Raw genomic sequence first — 20,697 nt, forward strand, 5'->3', positions numbered from 1 at the left:
GCACAGGGATTGCAGCAGCAGCAGCAGCAGCAGCAGCACTGCGAGATGGAGATCTCCGCTGCGTGTGTGAGTGCCTGTTCCCGGTGAGTGCAGGGACAAGAGCAAACGAGTGTCAGTGATGCTTGAATGAGGTGTATGAGGGAGAAGAGGGGGAGAGATCGGTGTAAAAGCCAGGAGGGGGGTGTCAGTGAGGACCCGATCAGGTTTTGAGGCAATGTCTGTCTGCTTCTTTCCCTCTTCTATCCCTATAACCTGAATCTTTGCCGGATGTGCCACAACTACTCCAGCTGTCACTGCACCGGCTGCCTCTCTCTCAGCACTCCCGCAGCCTGTGAGAGCTGCTCCAGTGGCTGGACGGTACCCTGGCACCCACTGAGTACATGGATGAGCAGTGGATCTACAGGGGATCTGTGCTATCTTGTCCTTTGCACCTTTGATCTGTTTCTCAAGGTAAGAGTTACTTCTTTTTTTCTTTCTTTTTTTTTGAGTTGCACACACATTCACAGGTATTGTGATAAAAGTGGGTGATTCATTTAGTCTGCCTTTTAAAAATGTTACTAAATCAAAATGTCAAAGGCATGCACGTATTCTGATAGAAATTGGTTAAAGTCCTTGTGTTGCATGCATGTGTATATCCCTGCATGCATTAGATATGGATAAATTAGGGAGGGGGCATTTCTGCATCCAAGCATTTCAAGGTTTTATGACTAATCAGGAGAACACGTCAAAGGTTTTTCTCCACATCTGAAAATGAAGATGAATAGTGATGTAATTCGACTTTGATTAATGTACTTATCATTATGCATATCTTTGCAGCCTCTGACAGACATGCAGTATTTATCCAGTGAGGCATAGGCTGATTATCGAGATTGCTGTACTTGGGAATTGTCTGGGCTTGATAGTGAGGAATATTGATGAGCGCTCACTAATAGACTAGTGTAAAGACTATTGCATATTGTCCTGTCAGAATGATGATCATTTACGAGAAAGCACCTATTGTAAGTAATGCGAACTATGTAAGAAATTCATATGCGGCGACTGATGTCCTCCTCAAGGCTGAATTTGATGAAAGGTGGATTCAGCCTTATCATGACTAAGGACATGTGTGATCTCGGAGTCTCTTGGGGTACTGCATCACATCCAGAGCTGCACTTGTATTTGGTGTCAGCCGTAGCCGCCCCCCCTCTCTCTCTATCCCTCTATTTTCTACACGTCAGTCCTTGACTACCAGAATTCACAGGAAACGTAGATATGGCACGGCTTTAAGGCGCCCCGCACAGAAGCAGCTTGTCTATTTAACCATCGTTTTCACTTGTTGTCTTGTACATGACACCTGAGTTAATCATCAGGTTTACCTGAGTAAACACGTATGCCCAAATCCCAGCCAGTTATTAATCAGTGAACTCATTAGGGAGATGTACTATAGATTTAACTGTCAAAGGGAAAGATGGACTTTGCCATTCCTTCATACAAGAAGAAGCCCACCCTGGCAGTAGAGCATGTGATTGCCAAAAAAAAAGACCTTCTTCATGTCACCCTCTTCAAACTTCCTCTTCCCAAGGATCCATTTCACAGCCCGTGCTCTCAGAGATAAAGGGATGGGAGCTTTTTTTAAAAAACGCTATTCGTCTATAACAGAAAGTGCTTCACAGTGATAAATTTTTGAAGCCAATAAAGTCATAAAGCAAACTTTTACAGGTGTAGCCTGCAGCCAGTATAGATACAGATAGCTGGACGACAGCAGGAATGAGATGGTGTGCGTGTGTGATGCTCTCAAAACGGGCTGGGATGTCTTTCAAAAACTGAGGACGAGCCTATATATTCCACCAAAGCGGCCTACAATGTTGCTGGAAGAAGAGGACTATTGAGAAAGCATTACTCGAGCGTGGACCAACTAAAGGCAAAACCTGTACACAGCCTCAAGGACTATCAAAGGGAAAGACTGCGAGGTGACATCTCGCCCTTTACATTGTGCTTATTAAGGCAAAGCTGGTGCAATGTCATTCTCTTTAATTTATGCTAATAGTGAGTAAAAATTCCTCATTTAAAGTGGATGCATTGCACAGTAACGACGCACACAGTATAATACACAGTGAATGATGAGCACAGCAAAATCCCATCTTATAACAAAAACAGGGGATTTACTTTGCAGTACTCCAGTGTTTTAGAAGTCATTAGTAAAATCACGAGCCATAGCATCAAAGAGCATTCACTGTTTATGTTGCGTTCAGTAAATTCATGTTTGAAGAGTAGGAGGCTACGATAGTTACTCAACCATTAATGAGAGTGGCCAGACAGTGTTCTCATATGTAAATATCCCACAGATGCACTTCAGTAATTATTGTGTTGATGCAGGCTGACAAGGATGTAAGGCGATCCGAGCAAAGCCGTCTCTTTCTCTCTGCTTTGCGTTGGGGCATAAATCATGAGTCAGCAGTGTTGCAGGCCTACTATTGCACTGAAAAATGGATCCAAACACCTATCAACATTCTTCATTAACAGTCACGTTTCTACCGCATTGTGATCACGATAATCAATCATGTTAGTGTAGCTAAAGGTGAGTTTTGTTTTGAGTTTTTTTTTTCTCATACATGCAGTATTTTAGGTTGAAGAACTGAAGGGCAATTGGAACAGACAACATGGTCTGCCAGGGTACATAAGGAGATTTCAGAGGATTACTTTTGCAATTTTAGAGTCAATGCATTATTCATAATCCTTTGGATAGCTGAGGCCAAATCAGGGAAGGACCTCAGGTCATTAGCAGAGATAGCTTGCTTCGAGGAGGACGAGAAAGAAGATGACGAGGAAAAGGAGATTCTCTTTCAGCTGTTTGAATATATCCATGTGTGACAACAGTCTCTCTCTCAGCAGGGCTTTCGTCTCGCTTTCACTCTGCGTATCTGACTTCCAACAATAATAAGTCACTGAAGAGCTTTTCTAGAGTCCCTTTATGTGAATTACCATTTAACTCCTTAGCATGCCTTACATGACTGCATAAGAAATTGTATGCACTTATAAGAGACTTCCTGCAGATGTGATTACCTTTTCAGCTGTGTGAGATTGGTATTTCTGAGTGTGAAATAGCATGAGCCCATGTGAAACAGCTGTGAACAAATGCTTTTTTTTTTCCCGTAGAAATGCCTCTGACAAACATCTCGCGCTCGAATCAAAGTGCATACTAAGCTATGTTTCAGAACAAATACCAGCGTCCAATAAAATTCATCTGCTCCATACTCCAAAACAACTGTGCGTAAATTCATGACACAGCAGACCATATTGTTTTTGTGCAATGAGACTGAGCTCGTTGCCTGCTTTTATTTATTTATTTTTGCCTTTCTTTTTCCTCGTTTGGCACCGAAAGCGTCGCACTGACTAAAGTGACGCTAAGAGCTGTTGGCATGTATTGTTTTCTAGCATTGACAGGAAGCAAGATGAAACATAGTGTCCTCTAAATATATTCCATTTCACCAACAGTTAGAGCTGAGGGTTAGGTTAAAGTGGACACTCAGCAAGGTGAAGCACATGGCACAAGTCCCAAGAAATAAGCCCTCGTGCTTTGTGTTATCAGTCTCTCTCTGCTTTGGTGTTCATCTGTGTGTATGCGCCTCTTAGGATTCTGGCAAAGGCCTCTCTTTGAAAGGTGACAACAAGGCCAAAATACACTAACACTCACACACACACTCTGTCTCTCGTTCTTTCACTCACAGACAAGTGAATGAAAGTCAAGCACACACATATAGATGTTTAAGTAGATCTATATTCTATATACAAATGCCCATGTACATGCAAATAAAATACAGGAGCGACTTACATGGAAAACTCTTTCCATCGTTAGAAAGTATGTGTGCTAGTCATATTACACTGAGTTATTCAATCTTTTGTAATTACTTTTTTGGTCATTATGTCACTGTAACTCCACATGAACTGTAGTTGTAGATCAGCTGCGAATGGGAAATGAACAATAATCCAATCTAACCATGCTTTTTGTTTTACAAATTTCTTGGGAGTAGTGAAACTGACAGTAAGGAAATGTCTCTTCAGTATAAATTTCCCCACCACAACAATCACATTGATAGATTTACAATGTCGCTAAATGATAAAACATGATTACTTTCCGAGAAGCTGCAACACCATGAATAGCTGGCTTTTGTGTGGTAATAAATGATTCATTGGAGTTTATTTATCGCGTGCTGTCTTGTCATATAAAAATGATTAACTAGCTCATTCTGATGTTTCCTTTCAGCCATATCAGACATCATTTCATTTCCTTGTGCTGCTTGATATATTTCATGTTCTAGATGTGAAATGTGTTTCATCACAGATGAGTCAGAAAATGTGTCATTTTTACTTGATCATATTGGTCTTATTTGGTCTTATTTGCACAGAGATTGGCATTAAGAGTAGTATTTATTTGGTTGTTTGTTTGTTTTTTAATTCAGTTTGAGCTCCTCTGTGTGATCAAGACAGGTTACGATGTATCGCAGCATGAGGTTACGCAATTGAAAGTTAAATATCGATCTGCCTACAGTGCCGGTGCATCATTTGTGTGGTAGCAGGTAGATGAGATGCATCTTATGAATTAATGATTAATTACACTCTTTCAGTGTCACTTTACAGATACGAGATGTAAATATTTATTTTGAGGAACTGCAAAAACAAAAAACAAAAAAAAACCCTGAAACCACATAAAAATGCAGATCGAAAGCTGGAAACCAATCATTTCAGTTCAGGTTATTAAACTGTTGCATAACCCTATGTAATATTACCAATATGCTAACACAGCCAGTTAGGAAATATGCACTTTATAGCACTCTATAGTGTGCTATAGGATCACACTTAATATAGGTGATTTTCGTTCAGAAATATGCTCAAGTAATATAATTGAATCTAAATTTGTGATAAACAGCAATCTGTAAACATTAAAATCTGAAGGTCAGTTCACACGGACGACTCACATGAAAGAGATTTCCGATACGATCGCAGAGCATCTCTAGGCTCTGACCTCGTCACTCCGCTTGGCACAGCAGCAACCAGGGAGTGACGATAATAAATTTCTCCCTACAGAGTTTAGACTCAGAGCCTGCTGGTGGATACAGGTGGAGGAGCCTAACGCTAGCTATTAATGCAGAGTTTAATATGTGTGGGCCACAGCTGCTGTGTCACCATTGCTTCTGGTATCAACCTCAGACCACAAGAGGAATATATATAAGCCCTGGGCTAAGCACCAACCACTCTGTGACCATTCCTTAACAAAACACCCCCAACTGTTGTGGGGAGAATGTTATCAAGCAACATAAAAGCAGCAGCTCACAATGACATGTTGTATGAAATGTTATATAGCGTGGATAGCGGGAGGAGTGTGTGCATGGATGTACGGTAAGCATAAGGCTGGCAACGAGTGCGGCTGAGTGCATCGGTGCAAAGCAGAGAACAGCCGTTTAGATGTAATTATGATATGAAGAACAGTAAAACAAGCTGTCATGCAAACCCATTTGTTTGTATTGGAATGCCTTCCCAATAGGAATAAAAATATGATAATTGTATTTGCAAACAAAAAAAATAAAAAGATGAGCATCTCAATGTGAGTCTCATGTTTATATTTATTTCAAATACTTTTTCAAGGAACTAGCAGCAGATTTCACTTGAAACACCCCATATAAAAGTATTTCCATTTCACTGCTACATAAATCAGTGACATATAAAAGGGGTGTCATGCATTTGTAAAGCAAAAGGCAAAAGATAAAAAAATAAGAGCAGCAATTCAAAGTTATCATTCCCAAGTGAATCTATGGCGCAGCAGTAGCAGACAGCAGCCTCGGCAATCCTATAGGCTGACGCTGATATGAAGCAAACAAAACCTAAACACATTAATGATGCTTACTTAAAATGTATTTCATAGCCTTCACATTAGCCTAACTACCAGATATTTTGGTTACTGATCTAAGTCAGTGATCTGGCATCTAAACTGCGGTAAGACATCAAGTTAACAGAAAAACTGTGCTTTTAGCTTGAGGTGTATATTTAGGCTGACAACTGATATAATGAAGAGGCAATAAACAGAGTATTGAATGATGGCAGCAGCAACAAGGAGAGCAGTGTGAACACAATTATTATTCTAAAAAGGTCTCTTGAAGCAAATTATCAAACAGTTGGCAGGGGACCGTGCTTATGAAATGCTACTGTCATGGCTGCAAGTGTTAGCATGAGGTGTGATTAAGAAACATTAACACAACGGAACGAGAGTTTAATCGAGCTTCAGTCGTGATGGTGCAAAACTAAATGGCACGTGCAAAGTAAATGTTATTTTGTATCCTAAATGAGTTTGATTTTAGATTCTGGATCAGTTTTGGATGAGCACCGCTGGCCTGTTCGATTTTTCAACAGCACTGTTGTGTTTGGAAACATAATATTAAAAATGTTATTAAAAGAACAAAAAGTACCATTTTTGAGTCATCAGATACAGATGAAATATGATCATCTTTGTTCTTATTTTTACAGATTTCCTCCATGTTTAACACATTTATGTTGCAGATTGGTGCATCACCTGTACAGCATGGCAGCGGGTAGATGAGCTGCATCTTATGAATTAAGCACTTTGATTGTTATTTATTATGCTGAGAAATACAGACACTACAAGTGCAAACTTTACAGAAAAATTGTCAGGAAATATGTACTTTTTAACACTGTATTATAGTTCTTCTCTATATATTTGGCTGGTTCTCATTGTATTTATTTAAAGATATCAAGCCGTTTGTACATGTATTGAATCATGCATGAATCACTGGAGTCTTTTTCAAGTTGTCCTTATTAGTTACAGTTAAAATACGCTTATCTAATTTTTTCTATTATTAAAAAAATAAATAGCAAAAATAAATATTTTAATCTCAGTTTTGGGTTACTTTAATGGAGGTTTACAAGTTATATTCCAAAAAAGGAGAAAGGCATTAGGCCATCTGCCACAGTATCTTATCAAAGTCATCGCATGTGAAAAATTGTCTCCTCTAGATTAACACACACTCTCTCTTTTTCTGTTTTGGCTGTTTCAGGAAATATGGTGAGCAAAGAGGACACCAAATGCGTTGTTCTCTCAAATTCAGATGAATCGGATTCAGAAACAGTTCCCTCACACAGCATTGACGCACAGTCCGGCTCCGAATCTGGCAAACAGCAGGTGAAAAAAAGAAACAAGGCTTTACAAGTGCGTTTTAAGGATATCTGCGAAGCTCAGAAAGAGCATCGTGCCAGACGCTCCAGGTCCATTTCCTGTAAAGTTACCCACAGAAAGTACATGACAATGCCTGCCCGGCGATCTATTCCTAACGTGACCAAGAGTACTGGTGTCCAGACTTCACCAGATCTTACAAAACGGTACAAGACTTTCCCATTTGAAAGGAAAAAAGGACACACCTTTAAACATGCTGCTTTGGTGGAAGAGTACAGAGGACAAAACAATGGATTTTTGAGTGACATAAAAGCAGTAGGAGATGATGGACAACCTACTGGGGAGTCATCTAAGTACAAGGGTAAGATTGTGGGGCAGACAAAAGCACTGCTTCACCACACTGATGACAGCAGTGATACAGAGGATTTGCTTTCCAGTGCCAACTGTGTGGACGGACCCTCACATTTCTCAGAAGAGGGTCATCCTACCAGCTCTCCTTCCAAAAGTGAACCAGAATACAAGGTTTGTGGGACAAGGACCAAACACAAAGGATTACCCAAAGAAGACATGGATGCCGGCACTTCCTCAAAGCGCCAGCTAGCTGACTCAGAGTTTTCGCAGGACAAGCCAAAGGGCACAGGCCCTGTTGCATGGAACTCTTTGACACAGGTGGAGTCTTTAGGAAGCCCCTCTGTGAGCTGTAAACGGAAAAAGGATACACAGCTAAATGAGCAGCAGTCTCAGACACTTCCCCATAGTGCCAAATGTTCTTTAAAGTCGCAAGGGCAGTGTCGGACAAGGCATGTGTCAGCCTCCTCTAAACTCCAGCGAACACATGGGGGTGACGAGGGCTTTCCTCTAGGAGCCACGGGCATCGGGAGCAGCCAGCAGATAATAACCTTATCTGGAGACAAGGATATCAAAGCACAGCTGCAGGCCATGGAGAGTCTCATCAGTTCAAGCCAGGAGACCATCAAGGTCCTTCTTGGAGTTATTCAGGAGCTGGAGAAAGGTGAAGCTCAGAGAGAGGGGTGAGTAGAGTAATGTTTACAGTGAAAATGTTTGTGAAATGTTTGTGAAAGCTCCACATGAAACCTATATAGTATATCATCAAGTATATCATCCTTATACTGCCTTCTGTTTGGATGTCAGTCACTATCTGATGTGTAGCCAAGTGCACAGCCATTGAGGTTACAGTGTTCCACACATAATTTTTTGACTATCAACACTATGCCACCCAAGATCTTGGTGAATCACATTTTGCAATAGCTATCAGTGTGAATGCACATTTTCTTCAAAAATATGGATGTGACTAAGAGGTTTCTAGAACAATATATCTCTGAATATTTTAAAAGTAAAAAACGAGAGGAAAACAATATCTGGTGTGTTTTTAAGAAATGTGAACGGTGTTATTGGGAAGCATGAACTTGCACTACTCTTAGGTGTGGTAACACTTGACTTTTGGCATTAAACAGAAAGTTCAACTGTAGTTGATGGGAATGTCATTAGTCCTTCAGTCACTTTCACAGCAGCACAGTTGTAAAAACCTGTGCTCTATCACAACACAAAGAAAATTGTATTTAAGTTTCATCCACATCCAGTGGTGAACAAGGCACCCTGGTGTGACTCTGAGGAGCTTGGTTTTAAAGGCCCAATTAGTACAGCCTCATAACACGTTGCCTTTCATCTTCACAAAACTGTGCCTGCTGTAGTGATTTCACTGTGCTGTGCTCCAGCATTGTGCTCGAGTGTTATTAGAGAAGTGCAGTTACGGGACACAAAACTATTATCCTTATTTTGTGTTGTTTGTGTCAGTTATGCTTCCTTGAACCAAAAAGCAACTTAAAGTTTCCCCCTTTTTTAACCAGCATATATAATGTCCAACACAATGTCTGCTCTTTATTAAACCTGTACTGTATGTCATTTGTGGTTTTAGCAAGGTGTTAGAATAATCTACTCACTTTTTATTTACTTTTCAGCAAAAGTAAAGTGTTTTTGAGAAGCGACTTCACGGTTTACTCTGGAAATAACATTATGGCAAAAAAAAAATTATTTTTTTTTTTTTTGGAGGGGATTTTACTTTCTCTGGGTCATCTGTTCCATGAGACAATCCCAAACATAAACCAAAAATATGCAAAAGTACAGTAGGAGCTTTGATTGATGCATTTCCCCGTGATCTGTTTCACATCTTCTTAATTTTCATGATATCACAGTTTATTCTGGATACTTTTCAATGACAGCCTATGAAGAGGAAGTCCCATCAATGCCACATGTTTCACTTCTCTTATGGTTTTCCAGACCTTAACCTCAGTGACATGTGATGCTTATTGTTAAACACTTATGAATGTGCTAAAAAAAAAAAAACACCAAAAAACCCCATATTAACAGTCAGAATATATAGCTCAGTATTTTTCTCTTATATTAATCTAACTGTTATAATATTTGTCTACTGGCTTCATACAGTTCCGAAAGTCACTTCCCCAGCCTTGTTCAGGAAACACTTTCATTTCTCCACACAAAGATGTGTGTAGAACACAGAATAACACTGTATATAAAAAGTGGCATTTGAAACATGGTGGCTTGACCTAGTGAAGCTTCTGTTCGCATGTTATGCATTTCTCAGGCAGGCAGAGCAGCAGGCACGTAGGCAGGGGGGTGTAGTGAAACTAGAATGATGAGGCCAGGACATATCCCAGGACAGCTGACGTGGGCAAACAACACAGCAGTGAATCTGTGCCAACAAGCAGTCGGCTTAAAGAAAGACTTTCAAAGGTGCCGGGTTTTTTTGTTTTTTTTGGTTGTTTTTGTTTTTTCCATGAAAAATCTATGAAGATCTTTTCTGTGTCACTGTGGTTTAATACAGAATCACAACAGTGAAGCGTGAACATTAGACACTGAATACAAAAAGGGGTGTTGTGCTGAGCACATGCACTGATTGTAAATTTAGGTTAATACACTTTTATTATTAAAGCAACTCTTTTTAATGATATGGGAGTACATGAAAACCTAGGCAGCAGTGTAGCACTAGAGTAGATCTTTTTTCTGTGTAGTCAGTTACTGCCCTTGCTCACAGCTGTTCAAAGAGACTTTACTTGAGAACAGGGCAGGATGGATGAACTCAGTGACCTTGAGCTTCCATCAGCATTTTCGATCCATGAAGAAGCCCTTCTGTCTCCTCCGATGAGGTCACCTTTCATGTCACGGTGAACATTTGAGGTGCAGCTCTTCCCCGTGTCATCCATCAGGTACAAAGGGCTAGCGTGACAGCAAGCAATTACATGTGTGGCTCGAAAACAAAATATCCTATCATTCCCATCCCACGCGGTCCAACAGTCTATTCAGCGACATATTGCCAATAACAAAAAGCCCACCTGCATGCTCATCTAAACTCAAATGATGAAACAGAAACTAATGAAAGTCAGAGAACGCCACACTAACAAAAGTCATTGGATATTTAGTGTGTCCTCTTTAGCATGTGCACATTTTGTATGAGCCTTATGTGCCACCTGGCTTGCAGCTGGTGTTTGCAGAGGGCTTCCAACATAAAAACAACAGACAACACAGCCTGGGGGCAATACACCTCAGCCACAAACGGTGCAGATACAGTGCTGTTTATTGCATTTTGAAAAAGTGTGTCTGTAACAAGTTGACCTTTATGGGAAAGATGTACTGTGTGCTGTAGCACATAATGTAAAGATATTGATTTTTTTTATTACACAAGAGCTGCATTTAGTTGTTTCCTCCTATTGCCTATAGACAATTCAAAGTATGTCATGGCAAAGCAAGGTAATCCTATTATGTTAAATCAGCAAGTCTACACGCTTGATTACGTAGCCAAATCTGAGAGAACTGCAGGATCAAAATCCCCGCTGCATTTTCAACTGTTAGCAAAGAGCAACCCTGAGTGAAAACAAACCTGAGCAAATCTGTGTGATAGCCGATGCCCACAGGTGTTGAAATATGAAGGCGAAGCCTGTCACTGGAGCTCACGTATATCTTTCCATCTCTCCCTTCACAGGCTCTCCTACCGAACAGGACAAGACACAGCAAATTGTGACACTTGTCGAAACAGCGCCTGCATCATTTACAGGTGGGCTTCTTGCACTGTCTGTACAACGCATTGAATCAATTTGAAAGGGGTCCTTACGAGACTCATCTGGCGCAGTCATGCATTAGTGTCCAGAAAATGCAAAATCAAATATACTGTATGCACAACATTGCATCTAGAGTGGTTTGACTGAGGCAGAAAATCTGAAGAGTACTGAAAATGTTAAAGTCAAATCTTTTAGGTGTGACATTAAATGGAATTCAGAAGAGAGGAATCATAAAATACACATCAAGGTCACGGAAGAAGTACAGATGTAATACCGCTGACAGTGCTGTGTATTGGGTGTTGCTTTGTTTTACAATACAGTGGATGATGGCTCCAATATTATTTGCAGAGGTTTCTGGGAAATATACGAGTTGGTATGACAGAATGAGTAACAATACACAACAGTGGGAAGTGAGTTGTATATAAAGTAGGAAATACTGTGATCCCATCACAGAGTATGTGAGGAGCTCAAATAAAACATACTTGGAAACTCCGAATGCTTTCTTCCGAGTCCAAAGTGTATGTATTCTCATACGTTCTAAGGGTAAAAAAAATGTCTCAGAAGCATGAGGAAAATCCACTCGTGCCATTTGTCACTTCTATCTAAAAGTGTCTACTGCTACAACTCGCTGTTACCTTGTTCTCCAAAATTGTGAAACATGAAAGTGTTTGGAAAATGCTCTTATCCCCAGAAAACACACTGACCTCTGAGACCTCCCAGTTTTTTTCATATAGGCATGAGTCAAAGAAGCTTAAAAAACAAACAAACGAAAAAAAACACCATCACATTTTTTGCAGATTTCAACTTTACCTTTTTTTAAAAATATATATATATATAAAAGTTTGTTGCCATATGGAAATGTTCCTTCCCACTTCTGCTTCATACTTCCCCTTTTGGACAATAGACTCTATACATAAGATAATGTTGGTAGCCCATTTATACTCCACTGATCTTCTGAATTATTTTGAATATGTTCCTGATATTTACAACACCAGGAATATTTGAAAGTGATTTGGACAAAGAATTAACACTGCCTTGGACCGGATTTTCTCTTTGTGTAACATTTCCTGCAAAATCATACCAACTCTGCTTATTTGAAGAGTGCATTGTGTCAAGTTGGCCCGGACTGTGGTGACAGGACCTAAAAACAGGAACTTAGTTACATGTAGGCTACTAGAGGAAGAAAAATAACAAACAACAACAAAAAGGCCCTTTAAAAAAAACACATTAGTTCTGGACTGGCATTCAACAGTATCACATTCACATCACCAGTTTGCATATGCTTAACATTTGATAAAAACACAAGATATTGCTTGTGCAATTGCAGATTTATATTTCATTCAAATTATCATATCTAACATTTTGCAAAAGTCCAGAGTCACCCCTCATATCTATACAGTGGTCTTGAACAACACTTCTCCAGCCTTTCTAAAGAGGTTTTGAAGTTTTTCTTTGCTTTTTCGTTCATTTTCAGTCTATTTCTTGTACTTAAGAAGAATATATTTTTGCCTGACCTGTGAATCATTCAAACATAAAAAAGGCACCTAACTCTAGGGACATACCAGTGTTGTGTCTACACATAACAGACAACCCTATTTTACATTTTTATCTTTAGGCACTTTATTGGTAGCGGCCTGTCACAAAAACGCACAGCTTGCTCCCATATCTTAAGTTTAATGTATAAAAAATGTCAAAAGACACAGTTTGACAGGCATAAAAGGGAAACAGCGATAAAAGGCTGGGGAGCGCCAAATTACACAAGGTCTTACGACAGGTCTTACAGAAGTATAAAAATTATGAACACAAAAAAGTTCTGTCAGAAATTTCACCCCCCACGCAACAGCATCTGGAAAACACCTGATTGGCATCGATTTCAGTTTTCACCAAGACAAGGATCCTAAACACCCTGCCAATACAATTAAAGCATACCTGGGTAGAAAAACACATACTGGTACAGTATCAGTCATGGACTGGCTTCAACTTTATTGAAGCAGTAAGAGTATCTTGATAGAGAACAGAATAAAATGTCATTCAAATCCAAAAGAACTTCATAAAGAAAATTGAGTTCAACCCCATTTCTCAGCAGATTATTAGACTTTAATTTCATTCACACGTTTGGTAAATTGATAGGTGTCAGCAGTTAGAATTTTAAGGCTATCTTTATTACATCTGACCTGAAGGGAGCCTTCAGTCTCATTTATTGATCCTGGAAGGGATTGTGCATGCCAGGCTAAGTTTTTGCAGTTTTTAAACAGATGGTCTTCAGGGAAGGACACACACTACTCATCCATGCATTTGTATAGCACCTAAAGAAATCAAATTAAACAAGACCCAACTGGCTGGTAAGAGAAGAACTGTTGTCTTCCCCCAAACACTTCACTGCCCTCTTCCTCTTTCCACTCAAATTCAGACCCCTCTCTTAGTCTAAAGCACTTCACTGAGCTAGAAAATGGAAGAGGAAAAAAGAACTGAGTCATCTTTCTTCAAAGAGAGGAGTAAACAACCTCAGAAAAAAAATCAGTAAATATGAGAAACCCTGGAAAGTGTGGATCATTTTGTAATTTAAAAACAGTTTTATTAGGCTAATAAGTAGGAAGATTTTGTCTCATACTGATCTAGTAGAAATACAGGCAGCTGATTGTCTTGTAAACCCCGCCAAGCCCTGGAGCTCTCTCTTGCTTCATGTTTTCTTTCTATGATTCTCCTTCTTTGGGAAGGCTCTTCTTAGTTATTCTAGGAAATACTTTCCGGAAATCTGCAGAAAATCTAGGTGCCAAGGAAAACACAAGTGCTATCCTCCTATTGTTTCGGTTTTTAAATTAAGCTTGAATTTTGTGTGCTGCGGCTGACAGGATTACATAGAATGAATAAGGCTTGTATTACTCTATAGCCACTACACTATGCAGTCATTATTTAGTTCAAGTAAAATGAAAAACCAGTTTACTGTCAGATTAAATTAGTTAGTTATTGGTGATCTTTAATAACAATTTAAATTTCTGAAGTTTATATCTCCTTTTATCACTAAATGAATGCCAAAGTCACTATTTCCCTCAAACGATGTTTGTATTTGTTCTTCGTGTTTTAGCACTTTGCAATACTGGCATATTCACAATACTAGCAATAGTAACATTGCTGACAAAGTAACATATAATCAAATAATATAAGTAATATATACCTTCACCCTCCAGTTACAGTTCCATAATCTTTAAATTTTAGTGAGACAACTTATATTTAAAATTAAGTAGCGAAAACAGAGTTTGGCATCTAAGCTCATCTCTATCTCTCCCTCTATTCAGACACATTCAGACTAGAGAGTTATAAGCAAACATCCCCTGGAGCCTACAGATAGATATTCGGGTGGTGGAGGGGTTGAAATAGCAGATGGTGGGATAGGTTGAGGCATATAAGTCTGTGCGAAGAGAAATGAAGCTGAAGTTGTCTAAGCTAGTCCATAGACTTCACCCCATAAATCCTACATGGAACGTACGGGAAAAACAATAAATGCTAAATAATTGAACATCCTCTGGTTTTAAGAGGTTTACAGAGAGTAGTATAGATCTGTCATTTCTATTATTCTATTAATAGATCATTACTACAAGTCTATAAATGTAAAGATGTATATGAATTTTGCCATATTATGATGAAGAACGCATCATGGACTCATTCAAGATGTGAACTGAGACAAAGACAGATTTGTAAACATATATCATCTTTTGTTCATCCTTCTAGGTACATACACTAACCAGACACTTTATTAGTTACACTTCTAGTAACAGGTTTGACCTGCTTTTGCTTTCAGAGCTCCCTTTATTCTTTTGGGATAGATTCAACAATTTGCTAAAAACACAGTCAGAGATTTTGGCCCATGTTGACATGAAAGCATCACACAGATGCTGCAGATATGTCAGCTGCACATGCATGAATGGAATCTCCTGTTCAACCACATCCCAAATGTGTTCTTTTGGACAAAGATGTGATGTCTGTGGAGGCCATCACAGTGAACTCATCGTCATGTTCAAGAAATCAGTTTCAGATGATATGAGCTTTTTGATAGGATGAGTTATCCTCCTGGAAGCAGCCATCAGAAGATGATATACTGTTGTCATAAAGGGATGGACATGGTCAGCGAGGCAGGCAGTGGCATTTAAACGATGCTTGCAGGTAAAAGTGGCCCAAAGTGTGCCAAGAAAATATCAAAAAAACGATTACACCAAAAGCGCAAGTCTAAAAAAATAGATATTAGGCAGGGTTGATCCCTGTTTTCATGTTGTTTATGCAAGACTCTGATCACATCATCCAAATGTCAGAGCAGAAATCAAGACTCATCAGACAAGGAAATGTTTTTTTATCCCTCTTGCCAAGTTTAGGTGATCTTGTGAAATTGTAGCCTCAGTTTCTTCTTTTACACTGACAGAAATGGCACCACTATGGTCTGTTGCTATTGTACCCTATCAAAGTTCAATGTGACAAATTCAGTGATGCATTCAGAGGTGTTTTGCTGAAAACTTGGAACAAGCTGTTACTGTTGCCTTCCTATCAGCTTAAAGTATTTGGGTTTCTCACTAGACAAACTAGTTTTTCTTTTTTAGACCATTCTCTGTAAACATTGAAGATGAAATGTCCCAGTAGATTAGCAGTTTCTCAAATACTCAGACCAGCCATTCAGGTACCAAGAACTGTGGCATGTTCAAAGTCACGTAAATCACCTTTCTTCCTGATTCTGATGCTCGGTTTGAATTTAAGCAGGCTGTCTTGATCGTGTCTACTTGCCTAATTGCATTGAGTTGCTGCCAAGTGAGGGCTTGTTATTATGATTATTATTCTGGCTTCACTTTTTATCATTAGCACCCAGCTGAACAGATGTGAGTGTATGTATGGTATTACAGGTGATCTCTTGTGGTAAAGCCTTTATACTGCAGTGTGTATGTCGATTTGTTTCTTTATCGACTAGACAGGCCTTTTCATTCATTTTAACTACAGACTAGTCTCCCAGGCTAGTCCAGGAATCTTCAAGCTGCGCAGTGAAGGCATCTCCTGTGACTGACACATAAAGACACATGGTCAGGCAGTGATTTAGGAAGAACTTGATTTGCTTTTGCATTGCATTTTAATTGGCAGAGCAGCAGCATTTTAAATATCGCTTGATCATGCTCATTTAATTGTGGGAAGCTAAAATCGTGATCAAGATTAAAATTTGGTCCATTATGCAGCCCGAGTATCTAAGTGTGAAGCAGGAAGGCATCTGCATAGAAGAGCAATTTGAACTGTAGAGCACAATTTCTCTTTTTTAGTTCACTGATGGTATCTCGATAAGACAAAGTTGTGGCATTTCTATATGTCAGCGAAGCAACTTGGCTTAATTAACAAACTCTAAGAAAAATTAAATGGCAAAAACATTGTCTTCAGCCTATTGTCAGTAAACCAAAGCAAGCAGTATATGGTAATAAAGCTGCAATGATGATGCACTCTGCAGAGTGACGGTAAAACGGAAGATTATCATTTCATCTGTGCACTATATCATTACATTTAGTTTGTTTGTTGTTGTTTTTTGGTTAATCTAACTTGGTTAGTTCTGGTGCAGAACTATAGTTTGAAGGCAGGTATTGGGGAACTATGTCATTCTGCAATAGTATTTATTGTTAACCAGGAAAGCTCAAATTTTCAAAGACAGTATTGTTTTCTTTATCCCTTTATTCTTTACCTTCAAGTGTATTTTGCCTTGTCTCCTCAAACTACCTCATTATTCAAACGGCTGAATGATCCCATCACAGCATCCCTGTTTTTTAATCTGCTGAGTTAATCTGCTGCTAAAACAACTGCAATCACGATGCCGGACAAACTACTCTATGTGACACTTTGATAAGAAAGGCTTGGGTACAGTGAGGAAAATTAAAACCAGGCAAGAACAGCAAGTTGGGACCAATTACCCCTCAAATTTAGAAAACTAGTAACTGTGTGCTGGAAGTGAAACCTGGATTATCAGCCGCTGAAATGCTTGAGCTCAGAGTGCTGCAGCATATCCAACGCATCCAATAAATTCAACCACTCTAGTGGATGCTGAGATGAGGTAGTCAATCTGTGCATCTTATCTAGGCTTCAGCTCTCGCTCTCCCACTCTTTGTATAATGCCGCATCTTACTTATCACTGCAACAAAGATGGCGTATGTATGTATGTATGTATGTATGTATGTATATATATATATATATATATATATATATATATATATATATATATATATATATATGGCAAGTAAAGGCAAGTAAAGAAACGCTAGAGAGGCTATGTCTATAGACAAAACAATTACAGGCTTGTCTCTTTATTAAAATCAAACTACCATAATGTAGTACATTTCTTTGTAAGTGAGCAAACTTACAAATTAGGGCAGGATATCAACTAATTATTTCTTTCTGTGTGTGTATATCTATACGTGTGTGTTTGTCTGTTTTATAGCAATCGCACCGTTGGAAATTTGGAAAGCAGCATGTTTTGAACAGGTCCAAAATGGAGGACACTATGATAGCTTATTAGCTGTGTGGTATCGTAGCTTGGGCAGTACAGTGTTGCAGTGGTTAGCACGTTCCCTTATAGCAAGAAGGGCTTCAGTTTGAATCCACCAATCAGCTGGGGCCTGTGGACTTCCCTGTGTCTCTGTTCTCTTTGGGTATTCCGGCTTCCTCCCACAACTTTAGCAGCCTGTGAACGTGAGTGTGAATGGCTGTTAGCTCTGCACTACAGTAGCGACCTGTTTAGGGTGTACCCCGCCTTTCACTGGGATAGGTTCCAGCATTCCTGTGACCTTGAATTGGATAGAGGGAAGAAGATGAATGGATACCTAGCTACTAGCAGTTAGCAGGTTTGCTAGCTCAGATAGCCTTTTGTTGTCCTCTTTATTAACTCTTCATTCAAGGAAATACCACAGAGAATCAAAAACATGAAGCCTTTACACAACAAAAATAACTCAACTCAGAGATGCAGACAGCTTCAACGCTTTATATTTTCTTGCTATACTTACCTGCGTGTGTTCAAAGAGGATTTACAAGAGCATCAGTTGCAAATTATATGAGGCCTACCACTGAGTCAACCTAGACTACAGCAGGAAGCCCATATCAGAAAAAACATGCTCAGATCAAAGCATTAACAGCTTCTATTCCTGCCACCGCTGTGTTGACTAAGACCCAGCATTTGAAACAAAAGTATATAATGTAGTGTTTCCAATTTGGAACTAACAATGACTTTGAAGAACAGTTAAGTTCAGGAAAAAGCAACTGCAGTTCAATATGATGAGACGCAAGGAGCTAATTAGCACTTGTGTCCCATGCTGAGATAGCGGAGCTGTGGTTGTTTTGTTGAACAATTGTCAAGATTGCCTGTTCTATGCTCATTAATTAGATTGTTTTTTTTTATTTTTCCATGCATCTTTGAAGCAGAAAACAGTGTAGCACAACAGCAGAGGCTTTTATTTCCGATATACATGACAGGGAGAGACTTTCTACATGTCATTTACTGTAGTAAACCTGTGGGAAGTTAGTTTCTGCTTCAACTGTTGCCTGTCAGCAGAGGAAATGACTGTCATTCTCTGGTGATTTATCTATGATGCCCCATCATGCAGTTCTGAGGATGTTACACTGCTGGGCCTGAACCGCTCATTTTGTCAAGTGGAGAGTTTGAACTGTGAATGGCCGAAGGGGAAATCATAGGAGGGGAAATGACTTTACATTGAAAGGTGCCAGCAGCAGAAAGAACAGAGAATAGAAGCAAGCAGGTGTACACTGCTGAATGAATAGACTGTGCTATGCTAAAAAGACATCTCACGGCTGCAGTATCCCTCCCAGGAGCAACAATCATTGAATGGTGCTCAGCACACCACGACCGCAGACAAACAAACTGCTCGCCACTGATCAGAGCAACAGCTACTCACACTGCATAGCTAAAGAGATGATTAATCTGCTTTGGTGAATGCCCTAGAAAAGCTTCCCTGTCTCCAGCCGCTTCAATCTGTTGTGTACAGAGATGATCTTAGATATAGGGCTTTTTGTTTGCTGAAGCACCTGCTCCCCAGTGCCACCCGCATCGTACGGCGCTGCCTCTGGCTTCCCATAGAGGCATTTGTCCACAGCGTGCAGTAATTGTAGTGATCTGCCAAGTGATTAATTGTTTAATAATTTCTGAGGCGATTCTGTGTTTCGCTGTTCTGCTCTGCTTTCTGTCAAGTCAACATTATTTAAACAGCACTTGTAAAAGTTTTTAACATAAAACAAAAGATACAAATAGAGATAACAGAGAGGAAACGAAACAATGGATGATATAAATAAGAGATGCTCATCGCATACTGCTAGAAGCAGCAGTTTTAGAAAGATAGAGGATAGTCTTCCCTTTGTGAGGGACTCAGTATTTTGGAGACCTGCAATTGCTAGCTTTCGTTTCCAGTGGAAATAAGAAAAAGTGCAACTAAGAGAGCACATGCTTAAAAATATATTTTTGGTATTAATAATGATGTTAGATTTTAGAAACTCCTTATTGCTTGCTTTTCATTAAATTTAACATATTGATTCATTGGAAGTTCAGACCTGCCAAACTACTATCCAGACATCCATCCAGTTTCTCCCCCTGAAGGCTTTAATAGAGCACTGTTCATAACTGACACTTATCTTAAGGGTAAGGACAGTTCCCAGGATTCATTATGTCAATATGAGTAGAGCATATCCTTTAGGCAACTAATTACACTGCCCATCAAAGCGCTTACCAAATTGGGCCAGGCTTTGCACCTTACCGTCAGTTTCTCTGCATGCAGACAAGGAATGGACCTCATGTTTGACCTTGACTTGTCGGATGTCATCTCCTTTGGCAGCTCTAGTTCTCTCACCCAATAATCCTCTTTACTTTGACATGAATGAGCTTTGTAAGTCGTAGTATTCCCTGAGTCTTTTAAAAGCAGCGTGTTGAGCAATTTTAGCGATAAAAGAAAATGAGGATGAATAAAAAAAGAAACTCCAAACCAAAAAGCAATTTAACATTCGATTACCAGGTAAGGGTTGCTGCAGAGTATCACTGTCGCAGGTACAGAGATTAATTATCTTTGATTTTAACTATGATGCCTTCAGAATTTATCGCATGCCCTAAGAATAAATACATGCCCTCTACAAATCAATAGCAATGAAGTGAAAGGAGATGGCGTATAATGGTGCATTTATCTCCTGCTTGAATACATGCAGTTAATCAGGGTCTGCTTGGCCTCTCAGTGGTTTCATTTGGATGGGATTAATCCCCACATTCCTCTCAGGCCTGAGAGATTTAATCAGAGAGAGGGTTGAACTATGGTGTCGGAACGAAATCAGACGATGACCGGCCTGGGATTACACTTGCGGATGTGAAAGTCTGATGTCAGGAGCAACCCACATTCCGTCTCTTTTTTTTTTATTATTCCAATATAATCTATTCAT

General features: G+C 39.5%; 2 protein-coding genes across 5 annotated transcripts in view; one reads left to right on the forward strand and one right to left on the reverse strand.

Annotated features, from left to right (window-relative positions):
* insyn2ab (inhibitory synaptic factor 2Ab) overlaps positions 1 to 20,697 on the forward strand; it is a 23,027-nt gene continuing 2,330 nt past the window's right edge. For 2 of the 3 annotated variants that reach the window (XR_003274319.1, XM_026190523.1), the window contains exons 1-4: positions 1 to 83; positions 288 to 450; positions 7,047 to 8,193; positions 11,181 to 11,252. Coding sequence is in view for 1 of the 3 variants with exons in the window: in XM_026190523.1 (XP_026046308.1) it covers positions 7,052 to 8,193; positions 11,181 to 11,252 (1,214 nt within the window). In the remaining 2 variants the exon portion in view is untranslated. Of the gene's footprint in view, positions 451 to 7,046; positions 8,194 to 11,180; positions 11,253 to 20,697 lie in introns of all 3 variants that reach the window. The other variant, XR_003274320.1, reaches the window with a different exon arrangement.
* Positions 10,002 to 20,697, reverse strand: part of LOC113035181 (indoleamine 2,3-dioxygenase 2-like) — a 22,898-nt gene continuing 12,202 nt past the window's right edge. For both annotated transcript variants that reach the window (XM_026190526.1, XM_026190524.1), the window contains one exon: positions 10,002 to 11,186. In XM_026190526.1, coding sequence (XP_026046311.1) covers positions 10,958 to 11,186 — 229 coding nt within the window. In that variant the 3' untranslated portion in view covers positions 10,002 to 10,957. The remainder of the gene's footprint in view (positions 11,187 to 20,697) is intronic.

The sequence above is a fragment of the Astatotilapia calliptera genome, chromosome 13, assembly GCF_900246225.1.
Source record: "Astatotilapia calliptera chromosome 13, fAstCal1.2, whole genome shotgun sequence".
Lineage (NCBI taxonomy): Eukaryota > Metazoa > Chordata > Actinopteri > Cichliformes > Cichlidae > Astatotilapia > Astatotilapia calliptera.